The following is a 21,891-nucleotide window of genomic DNA, read 5'->3' on the forward strand; positions in this document are numbered from 1 at the left end:
TTTTAGGCTTTAATTTTTATTTTTTGGCCCATAAATTGCATTATTATCATTCAAGCTCCCCAGGAAAATAAATGAGGCGTTATTAAAATGTCACAACGGTTTTAATGGCTCAAAACTGTACAGTGCTACAGCAACAAGATAGTTTGCCTAGTCGAGGTTTCTGTAGCAGCTTGGTGTTTGTGCGGTAGGAAAGCTCTGCTTTCTCATCTGGGATTGAAACCTGGATTATCAGGGCTTGATAAATCAGAGTTAGTTAAATCTAGATCAGGTATGTGTAAAAACAAATTGTTTAAGGCAAAAAAAAAAAAAGGAAAGAAAATGCAAAAACAAAATCACTGTTAAAATTGAATGTCTAAAGCGTAATGCGCCTTCCAGTCCAGTGTGTGGCAGCACGAGGTTTTGCGAGTATACGATTTGCCAATGAGTTCAAAGAGTAAGTGTAAGATTTAGTTCTTTTCTTCTTTTTTTTTTTTTTACTCTAAATTGAGACCAATGTATTGTTATACGTAGTATTAATTGAGAGTTGTCTCAAAGGGTGTCTTCTGGGGTAGTTGACCTGGTTATTAACTTCTGTCCGACAGAGATAAAGAGTATTGTAAGGAAAAAATGAAGAAAAGATGGCAAAAACAGTGGCAAGAGGAAAGAGGGCGGGGAGGGGGAATGAGAAGCACAGGACAGGAAGGAGTAGGAGAGAGGAGGTGGTCATATCCAGAATAAGATTTGAACATATTGGTTTAAACACTACACTATTCATAATGGGGAAACATAATACAGGGAAATGTGACTACTGTGGAGAAGAGGAAACTATAGAAGTATCAGGTGGAGAGAAGTCAGCTGACCCCAAACCTCAGTAATATGAAAATGAAACTAGATCTTATTGATTTACTTGAAAAGGTCTCGTGAAAGTTATCAGGCCTTATTCCGGTTTTTAAAAGAGGGTTTGGGAGGATTTGAGGGGGGCGGTGTGAGTGACGTTCCGTCCACACTCCATACCAGTTGGTGGTGGTAATGCACAATTCAGCTGTTTGCCAACCGCCCATAAAATTTAGAACTAAAAGAAGAAGTCTTCCGTTGGATACGAACGTTTTGTCTGCTTTTGTATGTGGTGTGTGTTTTGTTTTGTCTTTTTTTACGCTTTTGCTGAATTCTGCCTCTAAAGAATTGGAATGAAGCGCCACCTGACAAGCTAAACCCGGAGATTAATAACCCATCACTCCCTATGAATATGGCGGCAAAAGAAAACGTAAACAGTCGCCAATTTGATACTGAATCCGTGGTGAACCGCTGGGTAGTGGATTATTATTTGTTTTTGGCGCTAGAGTTGTTTAAAAAGGAACAATATGAGGATTTCTGTGCCATCACAGATGTACTCGACAGTAAGTAACAATCAGTTTAGCGTGTTTTGACTAGCCTACGTATCTCTGGGATTACCAGAACTATGTTTTGCAAGCTTGTTATCCTTGAAAAGTGAAGAAGTGCTCTATATATGTCAACGTGTCACGGTTCGTGTGCTGGACTAATTGTGATGTAGGTTCGTGGTTGCATGTCCCACTGGTTTATGTCATTTATGTGACATTTTTATCAATCTTGTTTTTATTGTAGATACTTATATTATTTTGCTACTGCCTACTACTTGTTTCATCAAAAAAATAAATATGCATTTTTTAGCCTTTTGATTGTTTTCTTACAGGTGTCTTGGTTCGTCCTTATGGGCCCATTGATTTCATGCCACAAAAGATTCAAGTGTGGCGGTTTCTTTGCCGGATAAATGAAGGTGACAAACCTGGTGAGATCAACATTGACCATTTATTATCACACATCTGTCAGTCTGATTCATGGTAGTGCTTCTTTTGCATTGTGAATAAACACTAAAATGAACCTGTTTGTTTTGTTTTTTTTTCTCCCAGCTGCAGACACGTCTTCTCAGTCGGTATGTCCTCTGGAATCAGCCCTAATGTTGCTGGAAAGTATGAGCCAGGAGTTCAGTATCCCACAACAGGATTACAAGAACGTATGCACTTCAATTAAAGAAATGGTAAGCATGTTCCTTATTGTTTTTTTAAATCACCTATTCAATTTATGCACATGATTCGTTTTTACATTCCCTTTCACAAAAACATACAGACATACTATTTTGTTTAATCAGAGACTATAAATGAAATTATTGTGCTGCTAACTTGATGGTGTAAATGCATGGGCGAACGTGTGTACACATTTTTTTTTTTTTTTTTTTTTTTTTGTGCCAAAGGATGAATACATGAACTTACTAAGCCTGAGCTAAATTCATTTTTTTTACATTATTAATCAGGTTTCCCAAAATGTTGATTCTGTTCATCTGGATGTAGCATTTTCAGTGGGAGAAACATTTCATCACTCATCCAAGTACCTCACAGCCCATTGTTCATTCAGTGCAGCCCACTGAATGCTATCAGCTATTGTGCAAATGTACTGTTTATAAGGTTGGGGAAACCTGCAGTAGTTGAGACTGTCGAAGTCACGTGGATGAGTGACGAAACGTTTCTCCCACTAACACTACACAGAACAGAATCAACCTTTTGGAATTTACTTACCTGGATCATTGAGCATGCATCAAGACATTAATCAGGTTTTTTCAACAAGTTATTTGTTTCTGTCTTTAGATTATAATGCTTTCTATTAAGAATGGAAAATTTGAGAAAGCAGGAAAGGTGCTGAACAAGCACTTTACCAAGAAGATGGATGGCAGGGTGAGTTCACTAATTAAAACATATTTTTCCTTAAGCAATATTCTTTGATTGTTTTATCTTGGTAACTCTATTCACATTGATTGCCATTTTGACATTATTTACAGTGTTAAAATTAGTAGTTATAAAAATGCTGTGTAAAAGCAATAAGAGTAGGGGTACTTGGTTAAATCATGCTTGCGGAAGATGGGGGGGCTTTTTAGCTTTAACTGTAAACACCAAAATATTATTATACTAAATTATTGATGGTGATTCATGAAGTTTTTTAGGTGTTCATGTAGTGTCTTATATTAATGAAATATTTGTGTTCTGTGTAGAGAATGCTGTTCATGGGTCTTATCAGCAAGAAAATTAAAAAGCATGAAGTAATTGAGCAAATCAACTTTGCACGGTTCAAGATGGAGATGCTGGCTTTTTGTGAAAGGCTCTGCCCATCAAGCGTTCCCTTTCTCCAAAAGGTATGAATGCTATACTTAAGATAAAGGCTTTGTAGTTTGTTTGGGGGTTTTTTTGGTTTCTTTTTTGGTTGTTTGTTTCTACTTTGTGATCAGTAGGAAATGTTTGCCTGTGACTTCTGTTTATTCTGTTGAAAAACAATTAACAAAACATTGTGGATTTGTCTGTAACATAAAAGTCTTTACACTTACACTATATAAAAGTGTATATTTTTGTGTAATTCTACCAGGCTGCAAATCGGCTTATTCAGGAAAAGAATAAGGAACAAGACAGCAGTGCAGCTAGAGCTGATGAGCAAGTCCAACCGGTCCCCTCTTCAAGTCCACAAGTAAACATGGTCCAGTCTGTACCGTGGTAAGATATCTGTCCCTCTCAGGTGATCTGATCTAATCTGATCAGATTAGGTTTTATTAGATCCTAATAAGTACAGTTATGCTTATCTGTGCTGAGTATTTGCACATTGTGCTCTCTTATAGTCTTAAGCTGCCCGGAGCCCTCACACAAATGCCCAGAGAAAAATCACTCCCCATCTGGACTGGGAATTGCAAACATCCATCACAGATGACTGTTTTAAATTTATTACAAATGAGAAATGTGGTCGTAGTTTCTTCATTATTCAGTAATAGTGAAAGCTATTTCAATTCTGAAATTGAGTACTACTTCCGTTAATATATTGCACACTCTGTATCTACCCCTTGTCAATGCTGGGCAGCATAATATCAGTTGAGAACGGTTGCAGCTTGAAAATCCAATTTAGATTTCCATTTTTTTTTTATTCATTGTTGTTTTTTATGATATTTTCAGGAGTACTCGATTCAGCAAACCATAAAAGGTTTAATTAGGTCCCCTTAACTTTAAAAATACACAAAATAAATCAATATAATCCCAAATTTTTTTCAATAATAATTTGCTCTCTGGTGGCCACTTGAGTACAGTGAATGCAACAAAGAACCAGTTTGAAATGATGTGAGCCTTGTAACAGAGCATGTTATACTGCTGGAGGCGGCTGTCAGTGTACATTTGGGCCATAAAGAGATGGACAGGACCAGCAGCAGTACTCAGGAAGCCTGTGTCATTTAAACAGTGTTCAGCTGGTACTACGGGGCACAAAGTGTGCCAGCAAAAAATATTCCCCCACACCATTACACTAGCATCGCATGTGTTATGCATTCAGACATGCTCTTCTCCATACATTGGTTGTACTGAGTGGTTACTGTTTACCCCCTGTTGGCTCAAAGCAATCCGCCCATTTTCCTCTGAACTTTATCAGGTTGTCTTGACCATGTCTACATGCCTAAAGTTTCTGTGCTATCATGTGACTGGCTGACTAGGTGTTATCGTTAACAAGCTGGTGAACAGGTGTACCGATTAAATTAGCAAGTGAGTGTGAAAAGTTAAATATGTGGCGAGACATCCCTTTTCAGCCCCTTTTCCTTGTCTGCATCTTAATTTCCAGCAAGCATTCAACTATCCAGAGGACCAGGCTAGAAGCAGCCTACAAAGCCTTGGCTACAGGATTAAATGAGAGAATGTTTTCTCAGCTGGAGGAAGAAGTGGAGACAGAGGACCAGGAAAGCGAGCATATGTGTCTGCAACTCTCACCTGATCCTAAAATGGACACCAATTTGGACTTGGAGCAGGAAGTGTTATTTCAGAGAGACTCAGGCAGCCCCATGGAAGCTTCACCGGCAGACCAACCACCACAAGCAGATGCTGTTCCACAAACTCAGGAAAGTTCGCTCTCAAAGACAACTTCTGTGCCATGGAACGGACAGCTTTACACTCTGTCTCGGCTGGTGATGGAACCAGATAGTCAGGCAAGTTCACAGTGCTCAAAGGTTTCAGAGGAACTAGAGACCGAGGCCAGAGTAGAAGAAGCACCACAGACACTGGCTCTGTCAAATAAAAGAGACTCACAGTGTCCAGTTACTGACCAAGAAGTTTCCATACCAGCACCAAAACGCCACAGAAGGACCAACAGAATTAACAGGAGGTACTTATATTTGTTTTTTTCTTTTCCAGGAAAATGATTAGTAGGCACTATTTTCTTACAAGGTTGTAAGGTTTTGCATTTCAGCTTACTTTTAGTATTTGTTTAATCAGTGTATGGCATTAAACCTTTTTTTTTGCTTTTGTTTACAGAGTTTCAACTAGTTTTGCTGAGTTGTCAGCAGAGAGTGAGGAGGACTCTCCTCATTCTGTGGCCAGCACAGCAGTTAGTGTGAAACGTCATAACCAGTCCAGTAGTTCACCCACCAGGTAAAATATTAGAACTCTTAACAATAACCAGAAAGACTTCACCGTCGTTAGAGCAAATATGCATTCATGTATTGTCAGTTTGTTTGTAATTATTGACTGTATCTCCTTGTTTTAAGCTAGCTCAATATTAATGCTAATAAAAGTTACTCAGGTCAACTTACACTTAACAATAAACTAGTTAAAGCAGCTATTATACTCGGTTGCCCACGGTGACTCAGACAACTGTCCACACAATGAATGAATAGTTATTCCTGTTTTAGTTCTTTGAAGTCTGACTGAAGGGTGTGTGCGTAGTTGATGTTCTATAATGTTTTCACAGACATGTCCAGACAGTCACAAATCATTGGCAGGCATATGGATGTCAGCACAGAGCCTCATGAAATTTATGTAACTCAGAACCGACAGCGTGTAGTAAAACACATGAGACATGAAGCTCAGAACTCTAAACTATCCTCACTCTCTTATGTTTCCCCCTCCTCTCTAATGTGAGGGTTCAGTGCAAGTGAACAGGACTCACTTTCAAAGAGAATTCAAATTACACTTTTGTGTATTTGATGATGTCATTTAGTTAATAGTAATTGTTTTTTTAATTAGAATTACTCTTTGTTTTATTACTTTGGTGCTTAAAAACACATATATTAAACACTACAGATAAACAGTATAGTATCTTTCAGATCTCCAGTCAAAGCAAATGTTACATTTTGAAGATAATAGTCTAACAGTCTAACTCTTGTCTAACAGAAACATCAACAAGTCAAAACAGTCGTCATCAGACAGTGAAGGAGAACCACAGAAGCTCTCAGAGCCTTCAGTGAAGGTCTCTCCCAGTCTGCTCCCTCTGCACTCTGTTCCTCAGACAAGCTCCACTCCTCACAAGGATTCTGCTCAACTCAGCAACAACTCCTATTCAAAGAAGTGAGTAGAGATAACACCAGTAGTTTTGGCTATGAATAGATAGACGTCATATGTTCAAGTGTTCATCTTGAGTGTAAGATAAGTGATTTACTTTGATTTTTTTTTTTATTGGCCACAAAGATAACAGCAGTGAAATTACAGATGGGGAACACTGTAACTTGTTAAATACTTTATCAAGCATGGCAAGTCCATATGTACAGCTTCACTTTATACAGGCTTGACATGTCTTATAGCTAAAGATCTACTTTGGAGAACATTAACAATAACTTATTTTTCTGATGTTTGCTGTGCTGCACATTAACTGAAAACATTGAAAAACGGTTATAGATTTTTAGATTTCAAAATGAATTACTCTTACCTACGATGTATATGACACCAAAGCAATCGTCTTAATATACATTGTAGCTTAAGAGGCTGGATGGAATCATTTCAAACTATGGAGCAGAAAAGTGTGAATTAATGGAGAGAAAGAAAAAAAAATTCCAACAGAAGAGACGTGCAAAAGACTAAGATTAGCTCAGAAAAAGAAAAATGCATGAAAGAACTAGCTTCATCAGAGACCCATTTAAGATTACTGAAGACAACAAAGAAATCCCTGGAAGAACACCTTGGAAAATGCACTCTGACCCTGCAAAGTCAAGGGTCAGAGTCCATCATCAAAGGAAAGCTCTCCAACCAAAGGTTCTCAATTGACAACAAACAAAAAGCAATGATATCTGAGAAATCCATCAGAAGATGCTATGATGCAAATCTCAGACCATGAACAGATCAAGCAACTCAAGCAGGATGCTTGTAGGGACCTCGAGAAATTTGATCACTCTATGCTCAAAGCTTTGGGCCTTCCAGTTTGGCTTGCTGCCTCATGTACATTTTCTCAAAAGTGACTTATAAATTTATTTATAAACTTAAAGTTGGTTAACAGCTTTGTGGCATCATTGACTCTCATTTGTACTTTTCCCAGATCTAATCATACTCGTTGAAAGTCTAGCCAGCCTCTACAAAAAACTATTGCATCAAAAATAATTTTGTCTTTGATTCCTCATCTTTCTTCTATTGTATTGCTTCGTATTCTTAAATCTCTGTATCTACATCATGGTTTAAGACCTGATCCTTTTTGCAATGATAGTGTATCCCCCACATATTTTGTTTTTTTATGAAGAAGTTATTTATTGAAACATTTATATACAGGGAGTGCAGAATTATTAGGCAAATGAGTATTTTGTCCACATCATCCTCTTCATGCATGTTGTCTTACTCCAAGCTGTATAGGCTCGAAAGCCTACTACCAATTAAGCATATTAGGTGATGTGCATCGCTGTAATGAGAAGGGGTGTGGTCTAATGACATCAACACCCTATATCAGGTGTGCATAATTATTAGGCAACGTCCTTTCCTTTGGCAAAATGGGTCAAAAGAAGGACTTGACAGGCTCAGAAAAGTCAAAAATAGTGAGATATCTTGCAGAGGGATGCAGCAGTCTCAAAATTGCAAAGCTTCTGAAGCGTGATCATTGAACAATCAAGCGTTTCATTCAAAATAGTCAACAGGGTTGCAAGAAGCGTGTGGAAAAACCAAGGCGCAAAATAACTGCCCATGAACTGAGAAAAGTCAAGCGTGCAGCTGCCAAGATGCCACTTGCCACCAGTTTGGCCATATTTCAGAGCTGCAACATCACTGGAGTGCCCAAAAGCACAAGGTGTGCAATACTCAGAGACATGGCCAAGGTAAGAAAGGCTGAAAGACGAGCACCACTGAACAAGACACACAAGCTGAAACGTCAAGACTGGGCCAAGAAATATCTCAAGACTGGTTTTTCTAAGGTTTTATGGACTGATGAAATGAGAGTGAGTCTTGATGGGCCAGATGGATGGGCCCGTGGCTGGATTGGTAAAGGGCAGAGAGATCCAGTCCGACTCAGACGCCAGCAAGGTGGAGGTGGAGTACTGGTTTGGGCTGGTATCATCAAAGATGAGCTTGTGGGGCCTTTTCGGGTTGAGGATGGAGTCAAGCTCAACTCCCAGTCCTACTGCCAGTTTCTGGAAGACACCTTCTTCAAGCAGTGGTACAGGAAGAAGTCTGCATCCTTCAAGAAAAACATGATTTTCATGCAGGACAATGCTCCATCACACGCGTCCAAGTACTCCACAGCGTGGCTGGCAAGAAAGGGTATAAAAGAAGAAAAACTAATGACATGGCCTCCTTGTTCACCTGATCTGAACCCCATTGAGAACCTGTGGTCCATCATCAAATGTGAGATTTACAAGGAGGGAAAACAGTACACCTCTCTGAACAGTGTCTGGGAGGCTGTGGTTGCTGCTGCACGCAATGTTGATGGTGAACAGATCAAAACACTGACAGAATCCATGGATGGCAGGCTTTTGAGTGTCCTTGCAAAGAAAGGTGGCTATATTGGTCGCTGATTTGTTTTTGTTTTGTTTTTGAATGTCAGAAATGTATATTTGTGAATGTGGAGATGTTATATTGGTGTCACTGGTAAAAATAAATAATTGAAATGGGTATATATTTGTTTTTTGTTAAGTTGCCTAATAATTATGCACAGTAATAGTCACCTGCACACACAGATATCCCCCTAAAATAGCTAAAACTAAAAACAAACTAAAAACTACTTCCACAAACATTCAGCTTTGATATTAATGAGTTTTTTGGGTTCATTGAGAACATGGTTGTTGTTCAATAATAACATTATTCCTCAAAAATACAACTTGCCTAATAATTCTGCACTCCCTATACAGTGCTTTTAAGCTCATGACATTATTGGTAGCCAATGAAGAAACACAGACACTGCTCACTTAAAACCACAGTGTACAAGTTTAAACCAGATAACAGCTTAAGGCATTAGTAGTGATTTAGCATTTTGCAGTTAAAAGTTTCTCTCTACTTGTACACATTGTGCTGTTCCTTTTTATAAAACCTGGCTGTTTAACTTCAGAAATAAAGAGTAAAACATCATTTTAATCACCAATCACTCAAAACAGGTCGTTCCTTTTACAGAATATCATTGACTTTTTTTCTCATCTTGCAGAAAGTCTAAAAAGTCAATACGGTTATCGTCAGACAGCGAGGAAGACCCGAAGGAGCCTGTGACCTGCAAGAAAACTCCAGTACAAAAGCCTCATAAGCAGCTGTCCAGTGATCCTGTGGACAATCAAGTGTAACTACAGAATCTTGTATTTTATACCGGTGCTCTAGACGACTAATTAATCATATGATATTTGACCAGTTTTATTTACTTTGACAGGAATCAAGATGATACGGATGACATCCATATTACAGACTCTTCAGTGGAGAGCTCGCCAAGTCAGTCCCCTTCTCACCCCATCCCACAAACGATCTCTACTCCTCACAAGGACTCTGCTCAAAAGAACGTCCATTCCCATTTAGAATGGTTAGTAAACACCAATAAGTCTGAGAAAGTAACAAGAGGGCTGTAATATGTTAAAATGTAACATTTTGAATGCTTTATCCTTTTGATTGGTTCACATTTTGATTTGGTTTGAAGGTGTGAAGTTCCAGTCAATGATTTAGGGTGCCATGTCATCTGCTAGCGCAGGTGGCAATTGGTCTGCTGTGTTCTATTAAGCACAAAGTACACAAAGCAGGCTCTTACCAGGACATTTTAGACCAGTCTGTGCTTCCATCTGGAGATGCTGGTTTCCTTTTCCAGCAAGACTTAGCACCTGTCTACCCACAAGCTGAAAACTGTTGTCAAAGCAACCTGAGCTTTGATAACATTTCAGCAGTTACTCAAGCTAATTGCCTCCATGCCACACCACACTGATGCAGCAACTCATAGCAAAGGAATCCTAACCAAGTGTTTGATTTCTAAATAAAAACCCAGTATGAAATTAGTATACTGGATATTTCTGTTTTTAACAATCTGAAATCATGGATTTCTGATTTTTGAGCTACGGGTCATATTCACTTTTTTATGGTTAGAAATATTTAACATTACTCTATAAATATAGAATAAAGTTGACTATTTTTGAATTGTAAATGTCTCATATTGTTTTTTATATGCACTAGTCATTAGCTGAGAATATTTAATATGTGATTACATGCAAACACACACGAGTATTCCTCCCAGCATATCTGATTAATAGCCCTAATTATTTTTATCTTTTGTAGTTGTGCTTAATCATTTTGCCGAACAAAAACACATTCTGGCTCTTATTCACAGGAAGCAACGGTACCATAATGCAAAGGAGACCAAGGAGATATGGAGCGACGAAGAATTGTATTTTACCTCCAAAAAGAGAAGTAAGTAATAGTTCATTGAATATTCAACTCGAATTCATGGAGTTTAGATGATGGGGTTCAAATAATTTTGTGTATTTTTTTTTTTTTCTTCTCACAAAGGCTTAGACATGAGCACCATTTCAAATTCAGGCCAAAGGAAAAGAGTAAGTATAGCAAAACATGCTGCAAAGCGAACTGGTCACATTACTTTACTGTTGATATTTGTACTTAAATGCCTTTGTCACATAAATGTGTGGAATAGTCCATAGGGAGGACTTCTTGTTCAATATCACACAGTAATTTGCTGCTTTGCCTTTTGTTGCTATCATACAAATTGAAGTTCCTGTATCAAAACCATTGCATGTTCAGTCACTTGCACTGGTATTACAACTTGATCTAAAATGCTGTCATTTTTAGACTTCCCACAGTGGCAAATGGCTAACCGACATGTTTTTACTGTGTTGCAGAAATGGACAGAGAGTGAGACGCAGAAGTTAAAAGACGGGGTCAAAAAATTTGGAGAGGGCAACTGGAGCAAGATAAAGGCATATTACAAATTCAAAGATCGAACAAATGTCAACCTGAAGGACAGGTGGAGAACAATGAAAAAATCAAATATCGTCTGACTCACCAAAGCCCATTTCATTTTATCCCATCTCCATTTATTTGTTTTGGTTTGTAAATGTTGAATGTTTGTGGGTCAAAGATTGTTTCTTTTTGAGGAAGGGATAACAGAAATTGCAGTAATAGTGACTATTGTAGCATCTCTGCAGCCCTAAATAACAAACCCACTTGTTGAATTGATACAGAGATGGGAATAGCTTTAAAAGTCAGTATGTTACTCAGTCTTATGATCTCGGAAAAGCAGAACAGACCTTTAATTAAAGATATGAAAGCTGCAAAATATCCATATAGCTAAGATCTACAGGTAATTTTTTCCTCCCACACAAACTATTTGTAAAAAAAAAAAAAGATTTTAATTTAAATAATACAGAGATGTGGATTTATTTCAAGATTCAAGTTACAAAAAACATACACACAAAAACAAAACCCTTCTCATTTAATACAACAGGGAGGGGACAAACCAGGAAATTCTGCAAATGGCAGAAGTGAGTCAATAGACAGATTGTTTGTTTTAGCCTCTGGACTGTAGGGAAGTGTTCCAGGTATAACAGCTGCTCGTGAAGTAGGAACTTTGATCAGATCATGTCACTATAAAATGTTTAGCAGCTAAAAGTTGAACCTTTGACTTTGAGTGAGTGTTACTGTTAAAAATAAACAGTTTGACAGTCCACTTGTTTCTGCATCTTTATGTTAATGTTTCCTCATTTCTTATGAACTCGCCGACATCAGCCTGGTGGAACACAACGATAGACATGGGGTCCACTCGCCGACACTCCTGCGTAGACTTGGCCGCCACACCAAAACCCTGAAGATTAAGACAAACAGCCAGCCTATAAGTGCCTTTTGTCATATAACCTTGAGTTAATCAGGTATTAACCTCTTTTTAGTACATGAGTGGATCTATCCAATACCCTATTGTGAATACACGGCACTGAGGAAAACAAAACATCTGCATAATATGTGCTTTGATTTCCAGCATGAGTGTTACCAACAGGAATATGTATCTTTGTTGTACTGTGAATACTGCCCATAACAGTGTGACAAGAAGAGCAACCTTTAAAGGACTTACCAGAGGCACATCTGCCATGGAGTAAACCACAACTCCCTGATACTGCATCGTGTTCTCAGTAATTCTGCCAAGACCAGATTTTAGCACGTGGTTCCCATACAGGAAAGACTGCTCTGTTCCAGGTTTCACCCACACCTTAAACTGAATACATGATAGTTTCAAGTTATTCATACATGAATGAATGAGTCCAATATGACAGCACAGATGAAAAGCTTGAACAATTAAGAGAAAGCCTAGAATTTCTAAGCACAAAGAGCTACTTCTCTCTTGTTCTCATAATATTTATAAACTACTTAATACAGGTTCTCGCCATTTAGGGTCTTCAAAAAGCAAAAAAATACATTCAGTTAAAGTATCCATGTAGCTAAGATGTGAATCTGTATGCACAGATATGAATCTTCTCACCTATGAACTTCAATTTGTTGAAAAAAGATCTATTTTTATAGAGCATGTTAAGCCTTATGCAATGAGATGGAAAAAAATAACAGCCTGTTTATAAGTATAAACAAACTTTTGTACAGCACAATTTTTCATGCAATAAATCTGTAATAGCACACAGAATTGCACATGAGCCTGCAAATCATGTCCAGTGTTTCCCAGCAATGAACAATGATTTTATTTCTGATTGAATATTTTGATTTTCCATCTGTATAGTAAACAGCTGTTTATGCATGTGAAAAACAATTTCTACCCGTTGTGTGTCACTGATCCTAAAAACTGGTTATACACACTCCACTACTTTACATTTTTGCTCTAACTCTTTCAAAAACCCTTCTGGAAGATGATCTGGTGGCATAATTCAGAATGAGCCTCTACTATAGAGGACTTTAGTAATACCCGTATTGTTTCGTTTCCTACATCTTATTTAAGCTCCGCTTGGTATATTGATGGGAGGGAATGACTTGGCTGTGTGTTGTTTATAGTCACCTTTGCATATGGAGCAAGGAAATCCAGGGCTGTGATGTGCAGGCGGAACTTCTTGGTCTTTGTAAACTTCCCAAAACACGTACCCACTGACATGAGTTTGTCCCGGGAAAAGTTGGTGGCCAGCTTTAAAATTTTCTCACTGTGGACAGAAAACCAAACGCCTTAATCCTTACATGTACGGACAGGTACCCAACATGCGTGTTAATTAACCAAAATTACCTCATGTAGTAGACTCTGTCATGGTGCAGCCTGAAACAGTAAACGCCGTCTGGTCGGTCCACTAGAAGTTTTATGTTTTCACCAATGCTGTTACAAGAGAAAACACATGGATCACACACACATTCACAGCGTGAGCTACCGGGCTTGCTGAACGTGTTGGTATAATTTGAACCTTTACAGGCTAACACGGCGCAGGAACCGTTCACTCACTATTTAGATAACTTCTCGAACATCGTTTTGGTCTCTTCTTCTGTTAGCGGCCTCATATTTACTACTATAAATCCTTAACGTTAGCAACGGATAAACGTGTCTCCTGTGAGAAAAAAACGTGGGTTAACGCGGAAGCAGTAATGCTTTAAAACGGAAGTTGTGTGACGTAACAGTGATCACAGTTCCTGGTTTTTTGCCTCCTTTAGCGATCAGTTTGGACGGACGTGTTTTTTCTCCGGTAAACCGGTCGCCATCTGGTAAGTTTTCTCATACTAAATAATTACAATTCACAAAGAAATCTTGAGGAGTAGTTGGCTCTAATTGCGAAAACCAGCAATTGTTTCAGTTTTTGTTTTAATTTAATAACTGAAGTCACAGCTTCCGAAAATGGGCTGCGTTAGCTCCGACAGCTAGCTGTCAGTGGAAAAAAACACAGACCCGCGGCTATCATCGAGCCCGTGAACGTTAGCTGGAAAGCTAGCTGTATTAGCATGTGGTAGAGCTAACACTCCAATTTACTAAAGCAGTTCAGTTCTAATCAACGCCGACGCCCCGGCACAGCAGCAGTACATGTGTTGAACTGCACCCAGCTGCGAGCTGTGTTCAGACTGGTCATGTAAAGCGTCTTTGCCGCAGCGGGGCGAAGTTACATAACGCTCATTTGTTTGTAAATACCGATTAAGTTCCAGTAATCCAAGATCACCGGCAGAGTTGGTAATCCTTAAAGGATGTCAGATGTGGTTAAAATCATCATTAAACACGTCTGCGCTCATTTTACGACTCTTGATAATATGATTCAGTTGCACTGAGTGTCAGCGGTGCATAGCGTCAGCTGCAGAGTCAGTGTTACAGACTGGGAAATACACTCCGTCAGCGAGCACTTCGCTTTTGGCAGATCATTTGATCCTCCTGTCACCAATTGTTTGACAGCCAGAAGGCCTTCTACTGTGTCTTTCTGAGGCATCGACCAAAAAAAACGATTGACATTTCGAAATATGTGGTAACACTGTTTGATTATATCACCCTGTTTTGTGTGTGTGGTTTTTTGTTTTTTGTTTGTTTGTTTTTTGTTTTTTAATCGTTTTGTTCGACTTGTTTACTCGTTTCAGTGTGAAATTTCATTGTTTATAATGTTTTTATGTTTGGTATTAATTATTTTGAGTATTAGTTTAGTCTTTTGTGGCTGATATTTGGACAGGAGTTGCAATACAAACACAACACTCTGTAAAGGGAGTTGGCTCACATTGAGAGAGAGTCATCCAAAACACAAAGCCTCCCCACCCTAGTTGTGTTGACACACTTGACTAAATTTGACAAAGACTGATGATGATTTTAAGATTATTTTATGTAATTTAAACTTAAATATGCACCCAATTTTAATTAACTATAATAGCTTTGTTGATCATATGTTTAACTGCATTTTCTTTGATCCTTGTAAACAAATTAGTAGATTAGTGATAATCCCACAAGTTGTTGTTTTTTTTTGTTTTTTTTAAACAACATTTATCCCTTTTAACTACATTTTTTTTTTCCTAAGATATTTGTCAGTATAGCAACATTTACCATACTGATATCTTAAAATAAAAATTGTCATCCAACACCAAATTGATGGCCACAGTGTGCTTCCAAAATCAAATTTCTTTCCTTCATTATAGAATTAAGTATATTTTGAACAAGTACAGTACAGTGAAGACAGTTTTATTTTTTATTTATTTTCCCAAATGGTGCTCCACATTGCTGCTGCCCTATTAGTGAAATAAGCCTCTAGACGATTTCAAGTCCACAGAGATGTTAATTAAAATGGAAAGCTTATCAAGGTGTCGGAGCTAATAACAGCTTTCTGAAAATTGAAACACTGGCTGTTCGTTTAACCTCACAGCCCAAGGTTGGATTCAGGTAGTAAGTTATTTACCACCGGAGATTAACCACAAAAGGGAAAGTAACAGTGATCCCCTGGACAGCTTGTTGAAATATAGGCCACACTCTGGCCCCATTTCTTTTTCTTAAGACTTGTTACAAGAGAAGTTAAATTTGAATATGGTGAAGTTTCTGTTTTTAACCTTCTGACGTAAATGTTTCACCATGCCTCATATGTAGTATGTGTCTGACAGTAGTTTAAACGTATGATTAAAAATAACCATAGATTACCTCATCAGACGCGAGATGGTATCATACAAAAAGTGGCAAGCTTCCAAGAAAGGAATTTTTAAATATTGTTTTCAATCAAAAGTTGCTTCCTGTAAAAGTAAGTCCAGGGAACTATTAGCTATGGGGAACATGAGCAGCCGAAAGCTGCTGATACACATCAAAATATATCAGCAATTGATTGAAATGTGTTTTTTTTTTTTTTTTAATTTTCTTTTGTTAACGTGTCAGCAGGTGTGTGGTGCTCTGAAGTGGGACAAGACTTTTCGTGCCAACGGTTTACCCCCAAGAAGCCACTGGCCTGTGTCTGTCATCAGTTTCCGGCGTGTGTTTGTGGTTCTGGTAACACGGAACAGGAAGACGGGCGTAGAGACGTCTGAGCAGAGAGAGGAAACTGCTGCGGCTTCTTCGTTGGCCTCAGAATGACTGAGTTCTGGGTTTGTTTCAGTTGCTGCATTGCAGAGCAGCCACAGCCTGTGAGTATGAAATTTGCAAGAAGAACTGATTTATTTAATTTAAGCTGCCTTGTTTTTAAAAGTTTTTAATTTGAATATAGATTAACAAAGTAGCATTCATCCAGTTAAACACATCCTGGCAAAAAACACTTTAAATATATTTGCTAAAGGTTATCTGTTGGCAGACAGACAGTCTGGTTATAATAGGGAACTGTTTGATGTCACAATAATAACCCCTGTCCTGCCGCAGCAAGTCTAAGTTGTTGAGTCCTTTGGAATGATCGTGAGTAATGTATCGATTACTCATCATATGTGGTTTACTGCTCAACTAATTCAGAGTTAATGACAAAAACATGCAGACCTTTGTACATTTCCTGTTTGTATTAAACTCCCCAAGTAATTGTTCTCATGGAAGGCTTTCAAATTTAAATTAACTTCTGAGTTTAGAAAACAAAAACTTCAATCAGAAGTTTCTTGTAGCTGCTCATAAGACGGGCACAGTGATTGGGAGGGAATTTGGATCATTCCTCACTGAAAAACTATTTGTTATTATATCTGGGATATCTTGACTTAACATTGAAGCTATCTAGGTCATGCCACAGTATCTAAATTGGTTTTAGACCCAGACTACAAAACCTAGTTTTCTTCATTTAAAAAAGTAAACCAAGAAAAACCCTTCTTGTTTATTTACTTGTGTGCTGTCACATGATCTGCCATGACTGCTGCCCAGATATCGTTCTGTAATGCGGTTATGAATTTATTGCTGCCTTTGTGAATGTGAGGTGTCGCGGACCTGAGCTATAAAAGCAGCTCAAGATAAGCGGGATTTATAGCCTCGCAAATGTGTCCGTCTGCATACAGTTTTCAGTCAGAGAGGGGAGACGGGTTTTCACCCACGCGAGAAACACTGCCGTGAAGTCCTCCTAGATCCTGACTGCGTCTCGCTGGAATCGGATGACGTATGCGACTGCCAAATGTTAACTGGTTGATAAGTGGGCCAGAAAAGAGCAGGGAGCAGTAGCAGAGTTCCACGGGAATAGGAGATCCTGTTTAAAAACTTCAAAGATCAAAAAATAATGTATGAAAAGCACAGACAGTGACTGCAGTGACAGTTTTCATTGTTTTTAATATTCGGTTTCACTTCAGCTTTTGTGTTTTATAACTTCGTTCTTCTTCGTGTTTGGCTCATAGACCAAAAACAACATGAGCCACAGTTGTCCACAGATTGTTTGTAGCACAGACAGTCAGGCCCTGGAGCGGAGTGGACAGCTAACACGCTCACTCTGCTCCACCATAAATCCCACTGTACTTTCTGCACCATGTTTTTATGGATGGTGTTTTGTGTCGGCTTGCCAGTACTCTTTTGTTTCCCTCTAAACATAGCACTCCACATTTTGGCAGGTTTGTTTTCTTTTCTGTTTGCCCACATTTGTCTTATTTGCCCACAGAATAGTTTGAGAATCTTTACAGTGAGGCATTCACATAGGTTTAGTTTTTCCAGCCTGAGTGTGATTAATCAGTGTCCATCATAGAAATTCTAAACTTTTCCCCGTTGTAGGTTTAGTAACCCTGGATTGACAAAACAGATTCAGTAAAACTTCATCACTTTGGTAGTGAACTATCTGTTAACAGATAAGATAACACAAATGATTAGTTTTTACCTTTGTCTCAGTGCAGATCCACTATACTTCAAACAAAGATTTAAAAAGTAAACTGATAAGTGTTTAGTTTCTGATTCACACATGCTCTTCTCAGTTCCCAGTGATAGTAATATTTGCTTTGTGTGTAGTATGGTAAGTCTACTTGTGATATTAATATTTAAATTTAGATTTTTGCTACTTTTCAGAAACGGCGGCGAAGGATCGATCGCTCCATGATTGGGGAGCCGACAAACTTTGTTCATACCACACATGTAGGCTCAGGGGACATGGGCCTGGGTTTGGCATCAGTAAGTTTTGGTTTTGTTTTTTTTTTGTTTTCACTGAATTTTCAAACATGTGTTTTCAGCCAGCTAACATTTATATATTTCTATAGGTCGACCTAGTTCAGGCCCAGATGAAATCTAAAGGAGGATACGCGCACACAAGTTCTGAAGGTTCGCAGTTGTAACGAGGTGAGAGATGTCCTGATATCCCTTAGTGAAACTGACATTAACCACAGATTTTTCACTACCCCAAAGCCACACAAGCACAGTTTCATCTTGTTTTCATGCAGCCAGAGCCAACTTATAAAAGGTCAAGTTTGTTTTTTGAGTGAATTTTCGTTTTTTGTTTTTTTTTTTTGTTTTTTCCCTTCCCTAGCAAAAGCAGTATTTGTCTTGTTCCTCTGTCTTCCAGTTCTTTTAAATAATAGATTAGAAATATCAATATCATATAGGATGTGTGAAATTCTAGACTTGGGGCTCTAGCCATAAGTCAGTGATAGTGTCAAAGTTCTCGTGACTGTTTCCATCTTGTAAACCTCAAAAGTTTGCTCCACCCATGCACTGTCAAAAACAAGTGATGGCAAATCAAGCCTGCACACAACAGCAGGCTTGCCTTATGTGGCTTTGAGAGGAAATGGGAGAAATGCAATGAAGCACATATTTACACTGTACTGTGCATGGTATTGTTTTGCTGATTACCTCTCAAACTGTCTTTGTGAGCGTGACTCAGCTGTCAGAGTAATGACAGTGTAATCGTGCCAAAGTCAATTTAAAAAAAATAAAATAAAATCTTTATTATATAAAAATGACATACTTTTTTTTTTTCTCTTGACTTTACTGAATTATACTTTTTTTTTTTTTTATATAAAATTAGCCTTACTTTAGCAAAATTATAGCTCTCTACTGTCCTAAGACATCAAGAAAGCTACATCTGCAGGGTTGCTTTTTGGGGTTTTGTTTTTTAAGGTGGGGGGGGGGGTGTAACCACTCCCACACAGTGTTGCCATAGGTGCTAAGACAGATCGAACCCAAAGATATTAAATACTTTCTGGGAAAAACACAGATGACTGTAAATTTGACCAAACCAACTAAGATTTTAAAATTGGGACTGACAAATGCACACAGACACAAAAGTACACCTCCAATCAGAAGCAACTCGAATCCTAACATTTGTTCCACCTTTTCCTCCAACAGCTCTTCAGTCTTGTGGAAACTACTGTTGTTCATATAAGGAAGAATTTTCAAAAAGCAGTTCTGTCCATAAAGGACACAGGACCAAAAGATGAAACTACTGCTTTACCTTGATGTTGTATATATTTTTATTTTTCCATTCCCTTTTTTGTTTTGTTTTTTGTTTTTAATGAAAGCACTGCTATCCATTTGCTGCCATACTGTTGCACTGTAAAGAGAAACTGTTTAAGAGTAGGGAAGAGGGTTTAGAAAGCTCATAATCTCAGACAGACGTATGTTTGTGTGTATGCATGAGGAAAATTTACTTCAAAGATTCTTGCTGTTGAAGCCAATTTGGATGCCTGTATTTATTATCTTGATTTGACAACGGACCTCATGGTGGCTGGGCCACGCTGGAAAATTGGAACATTGAGTTTCCTTCTTTATCCTCAGAGGTTTATCAAAGGACAGGTAGCAAGGCAAAAAAAAAAAAGCAACACGTTCATAGTTTTATTCTGAGAAATACTCATTATACTGAGTTGCTTTCAGGGTTGAAGATTGCTGTTTTTGTAATAAACTTGAAATGAGTAGAGTACACTGGACCATACATTGTACACTCACACTTGCTTAGGAGTTCAGCATTGATTTCAACTGTTTTTTGTTTGTTTGTTTTTTATACTCATTTAGATTGAACCATATAGGATTTTAATAAACTATTAACTTCCTAATCTGCCTTCCTGAAGTCATGTTATTTGTTTTGCTAGTGCGATTTGGAAGCTTAAAGCTGAAGTAGGCACAAATCTGGAAAAGGCAATGTTTTAAATGATCACCTTTCTCCCCTTTGCTCTTTGCTGTTTTGTCAATAACCTCTTTATGCTAGATTCTTGAACAAATAGGCTTGACCAAAGGTTGCCACGTGACTGCTTCTTATGTAGCTTCACTTAACGATACCTTTGCTTGTTGGTGGCTTTTTCTGTCATCAATCCACCATCTGAAGGCACATTTGTAGGTCAGCCAATTGAGAAGACTTGATTGTCTGTCACAGTGGGCAAAATTTTTCGATTGATAGAAGAGCTTAGAGGCGGTGCAGAAGGCTAGTTTCTTGCAGAGCACATTAAAGTACAATATGCTGAATTGTTACTGTGGAGCCTTTGCCTACGTATGCCAAAAATGGTGTCTCCCCCAGCTTTAATGCTTTGTTTGAGCTTTTATTTATTTTTGCAATTGCATGTTTTTGAATGCTATGTGTTTTGTTTTGTTTTTTTGTTCATTTGCCTTTATGTTTTTTTTTTTTGTTTTTTTTTTTTTTTTTGTCTTTCCAAGGTTTGTGTACCAACAGTAGACTTTAGACCTTAACTTGGAAGTAATCAGAATGTCGCAAACACTGCAGCAAAAGTGGGTTTTGTTACAGTCGGCAGTATTCTCATATCTAGTTCACCTACCTATCATCGTGGGGGGGGGTTGTTTGTTTTGTTTTTTTAAGATGAAGAGAATTTGCCACAGATAATGCTGTCCTTTTTCTTAAACTAACCTGCCATGACTGTTACAGCTGATAAATGCAGCTTGATGACTTCCAGCCACATGTGACCCACCTTTGTCGCAGTGTTTGAGCTTATGTTGCTTCTGTTTTGAATTATTGCTACATATAACCTTATTTTGTTTTAAAAATAATAATAATAATTTTTTACTAAAAGTATTAACACACCACCTGACCGTCTTGGACATTACTTTATTCACAGTTTGCCAGTGTTTTTAACCTTCAAGCACATAATTTTCCTATTTGGGGAAAAATAAAAAATAAAAACAGATCTTATTGCCTGGTTATTCTAGTTGTCAGTCATGTCAGTGATCAGACTAGAATGTCTTTTTGATTTTGTTTTTTCCCTTGGAATTATTGTTGTTGTCCAAATTTCTGAATTAGGGTCCATCTTAAGAAAAAAAATCTAAGCAGAAAGATCAAAAGTGCTGAGCAAACCAGCAGGCCTGGACCTAATAAATGTCATTGTTTGTCCTCTTTGTACATCATATTGATTGACTATTTCAGCGACAAAATGTGTTGAATGTATTAAGTCGAGCATGTAGATTGGTGTTAAATGAGTGCTATTGTCAAAATTTCTATGGTACAAAGAAAACGTCTCATTTGATGTTGGTACTTCAAATCATAGAATACATTTAATTGATGTTGTCAAATTTCTTATATCAGCCTTAAGACTTCTTGCAAGTACTTTGCCCATAACCCCGGACAGATTTAAGATTCATCAGGTTGAAACATTGTAACAAACATCTGTGTTTCTGTAGTTATTCCTATGTGCAGATGGATCCACATACATGTACACGTTTTTGTTTTGTGTTTTTTGTTTGTTTGTTTTCCAGCTCTGGGATAAATGCTGTAGAATGTGCAGTCATACTTGGATTGCAGTACATTATGTGACCAGCAGGCTGTGCCAGTGGACTGTTTGAATGTGACTTAACAGTTTTGTGTTTGGATTCCTGTCACAGGGCTTATTTTATGATGACACTGTTATTACATGATGTATA

The 21,891-nt window shown here is 38.0% G+C and overlaps 3 protein-coding genes across 5 annotated transcripts; 2 read left to right on the top strand and 1 right to left on the bottom strand.

The window, feature by feature from the left end:
• Window positions 1–165: 165 nt before the first annotated feature.
• On the top strand, window positions 166–11,902 carry LOC309708490 (uncharacterized protein). 2 transcript variants are annotated; one of them, XM_082536587.1, is made up of 14 exons: window positions 166–850; window positions 1,691–1,786; window positions 1,908–2,035; window positions 2,640–2,726; window positions 3,041–3,181; window positions 3,409–3,533; window positions 4,636–5,172; window positions 5,322–5,438; window positions 6,180–6,353; window positions 9,397–9,525; window positions 9,613–9,759; window positions 10,552–10,631; window positions 10,731–10,774; window positions 11,078–11,902. In XM_082536587.1, exons 2-14 carry the CDS (start codon window positions 1,726–1,728, stop codon window positions 11,234–11,236), a joined length of 1,929 nt encoding a protein of 642 aa, XP_082392713.1. In that variant the 5' UTR covers window positions 166–850; window positions 1,691–1,725; the 3' UTR covers window positions 11,237–11,902. The 2 variants fall into 2 exon arrangements, with proteins under 2 accessions (XP_082392713.1, XP_082392712.1); XM_082536586.1 differs by lacking the exon at window positions 166–850 and adding an exon at window positions 862–1,376.
• Window positions 11,600–13,823, bottom strand: nip7 (NIP7 nucleolar pre-rRNA processing protein). Its single transcript, XM_082536618.1, has 5 exons — window positions 13,660–13,823; window positions 13,450–13,536; window positions 13,231–13,369; window positions 12,304–12,444; window positions 11,600–12,039 (listed from the first exon to the last, which is right to left on the bottom strand). The coding sequence occupies exons 1-5, from the start codon at window positions 13,713–13,715 to the stop codon at window positions 11,920–11,922; spliced, it is 543 nt and encodes a 180-aa protein (XP_082392744.1). The 5' UTR covers window positions 13,716–13,823; the 3' UTR covers window positions 11,600–11,919.
• On the top strand, window positions 13,819–20,081 carry cdc42se2 (CDC42 small effector 2). Of its 2 annotated transcripts, none has more exons than XM_082536628.1 (5): window positions 13,819–13,916; window positions 16,036–16,280; window positions 18,106–18,207; window positions 18,294–18,372; window positions 19,378–20,081. In XM_082536628.1, the coding sequence occupies exons 2-4, from the start codon at window positions 16,227–16,229 to the stop codon at window positions 18,366–18,368; spliced, it is 231 nt and encodes a 76-aa protein (XP_082392754.1). In that variant the 5' UTR covers window positions 13,819–13,916; window positions 16,036–16,226; the 3' UTR covers window positions 18,369–18,372; window positions 19,378–20,081. The 2 variants fall into 2 exon arrangements, with proteins under 2 accessions (XP_082392754.1, XP_082392755.1); XM_082536629.1 differs by having other exon boundaries at window positions 13,834–13,916; window positions 16,039–16,280.
• Window positions 20,082–21,891: the final 1,810 nt, after the last annotated feature.

The sequence above is a fragment of the Aulonocara stuartgranti genome (assembly GCF_965226115.1).
Source record: "Aulonocara stuartgranti genome assembly, chromosome: 1".
NCBI classification, from domain to species: Eukaryota; Metazoa; Chordata; class Actinopteri; order Cichliformes; family Cichlidae; genus Aulonocara; species Aulonocara stuartgranti.